At 43.7% G+C, this 2,831-nt stretch overlaps 1 protein-coding gene across 1 annotated transcript; it reads right to left on the reverse strand.

The window, feature by feature from the left end:
* Positions 1–237: 237 nt before the first annotated feature.
* Positions 238–2,395, reverse strand: LOC126531076 (uncharacterized). Its single transcript, XM_072288100.1, has 3 exons — positions 1,925–2,395; positions 1,661–1,868; positions 238–629 (listed from the first exon to the last, which is right to left on the reverse strand). Exons 1-3 carry the CDS (start codon positions 2,393–2,395, stop codon positions 238–240), a joined length of 1,071 nt encoding a protein of 356 aa, XP_072144201.1.
* Between the last annotated feature and the right edge of the window lie 436 nt (positions 2,396–2,831).

A 2,831-nucleotide genomic window follows, 5' to 3' on the forward strand; every position in this document is an offset into this window, starting at 1 on the left:
AGACTTGAAAGACTGGAAACCCAGTGTAAGAACAATAATGAATGTATGATTAAAAACATAAAAAATATGCTCGAGCAGCATGAAAACAAAATGCTGAGCCTCCTCCAACAGCACAGCTCATAAGTTCATCTAGTAGGTGTGCATTCATCTTTTAATAAGGCTCTACAGAGAGACACGCACGAGTGTCTTGAAAAATGTATGAAATAATGTGCTTCTGCTGTGTTGAAGAAACCCGAGTCAGTGTTGTGGCCTCAAATATTCCTCCAGCTGCGGGGGTTCCACTCCAAAATATCCTGTGACCTGCGAACCGTACATGCAGGTGTGACAGTTCGCAAGAATAGCACCAACTTTATACATACGCGAGACATTTTGCTGGCGCAACTTCTGATTTTTTCTAAAATCTAGAAAAGCAAACAACCCTGCTATTTTTCCAAAGCCCCACTCAACTGCCTGCCTCACCGTGCTCATCCTTTTGTTAAAGGCAAGCTGCTGCACGGTAAGGCTAGACCCGCCATAAGGCTTTGGTAGCAAAGGTCGTAAGGGGTAGGCCGGATCACCGTAGAGGCAAAAACTTCGTCCTTTCACAAGCTGCTCAAGTTTCTGGTACGTCTTGCTCCTTCGGAGGATACCTGTAATTATAGCACACAGAAACATTTTACTAATTGGAATCACATCTGATAGCTTTTAGTAAATTCTTGCAAAGTACGTGTGTAGCTTGGTTACCATTAAGTGCACACACATGCTGAGGAAACTGCTTTCTGCATAGTATTTTGATGCACATTTATTTATGCAACAAGACTAGGTTTCAGATATTCCATCTAAATAATTTAACAGGGTTCTACCACAGTATCTGACAATCAGACTTAGATATTTCCACTGTTCCTTAGTGAATGAATGCTCTTTCATGGCTATTATTCCTCATGTAAATGTGCGATTCTCTGTAAACATGTGTGCTTACAAAAAGAAAACCAGTTTATGGCACAAGTGTTAATTGGGACATGCCATTATTTTAACATGTTCACCTTGCTAGGAATGATATACCTATTTATTTCACTGACCACCTGTACATACATCACCTAACCATTAGAATACTCGCATTCAATTACAATATTATAACAGCAGCTGAGCCTCTTCGGTGTGTCACAGCATTAGTGTACCATCAATTACTCACCTGTTGAAATATAACCTTGGAACTATGCTGTTCGTATCATTGAATCATCTTCACACCACGATGCATATTTTTCATTGTTCTTGACATCACTCCCACTACATCGTCAGAAAATTTTGAATGCTCTACCATCTCACCATAAACACTGGTCATAAGGTAGTACACTTGAAAACATTGTTTAAAATTTCTTTTATGATACGGTTGTTTTTGCAATTTTTGCTTATTTTGTCCCTGTGATACAAGTTCACAGCTACTTCACAATTACTCTAAAATTTGACAACAGTTCCCAGACAGCCTTGTGCTCTCAGACCTGTTTTAGTACATTTATTATACTGTTGTTTCCCGCTCCGAATCTAAAAAAAACTTGCGTTAGGTCTGCACTTAGATATTACACACAAGCGGATCGTTTGCTGACTGTATGCGTGTTAGTCTGAGTCACCTTATGCAGCAATTAGCTGTATATACTGACGATCATCAGTACTGTGAACTTACCTGCATCGTGACGACTGCCCACGTATGGGCCGTTCAACTGGCAGATGATGCCATTGGGGCACATGATGGCCTGATATTTCAAAGCATGAAATCGTTTGTGCCCAGAGAAAAAGAGCTTTTGGTCCCTTGATGGTCGGCAAATGGCCCGTGCAGTACCATCGATGAAGCCCCAACAGTTCTGTAGCGGCGCCCCTTTGGAATACACGGCCTGCAAATAAACATCGGGTGAGTAGACCGCACACTGACACAGTACCGAGAGCGTACCTGAGAAAAGTCTTCCAATTTGGCGAGATCCAACCAGGAGTGATTATTTGCATCTTGAAGAAGATATCCAAAAGTACTCTCAATGTGGGCGAGCACCGCATTTGTCGCCGACGAAATCACAGAGTAATGTCGCCCGAAGAGCGACTCCAGTTCGCGCAGCCTGTTTGGATATGCCAGACGCCGCAGAGTTAAGCAAAGACTCTCGTCTCCTGGAATTTTGACGCACTGCGGTGTAGACAAAACTTCTGGCAGTCGTAGTGCACTCTGCAGCCTTCGCAAATCATCTTGCTCGAAACGAAAATATGTCCGGAATTGTCCGCTGTCCATCCTGTCAATGTTCAGGTAGCCGTGGGCTGACAGTGGTTCTCGCCGCGTGTATTGAAGCACTTCGAGGCACAGCAAATCTTCTATTTCGGACCATTTCAACGTGGACATGAGGAAAGGGTCCTCTAATACACTCTTCTGTGACATTGCTTGTCGTGCGAACGCGAACCACTTAACGAGGCAGCCCAGATTCCACAAAAACTTCGCCACCGCATGTGCACCTGTCAACAAGGCTGTCAACAAGGCTTGGACTGGATCCGCAACACACTCGATGACTCTCACGAAGTCGACGCATTATTTTTCACTCTGAAAACTGCACCACTTACGTCTTAAAAAGACATGCATACATGCTTTATAAACAAATATGTTATATACATATGTTTTGATTTGTAAAATTCACATAAAGTGATGTCATTTTTTTTTTCACTACGCCGTATTTGGTCGGAGGGCGCTGCAAGCGGGAAGGGCCTAAGAAGGGCCCGCTCCGCTATGCTAAACGCATAGCTAAAACGTGAAAACCGCCCTCCGCTCCGCTGTGGCTTAGCGGGGCAAACCGTAGCGGAGCGGACCGTAAACACGCTCA

The sequence above is a fragment of the Dermacentor andersoni genome, chromosome 5 (genome assembly GCF_023375885.2).
Source record: "Dermacentor andersoni chromosome 5, qqDerAnde1_hic_scaffold, whole genome shotgun sequence".
NCBI classification, from domain to species: Eukaryota; Metazoa; Arthropoda; class Arachnida; order Ixodida; family Ixodidae; genus Dermacentor; species Dermacentor andersoni.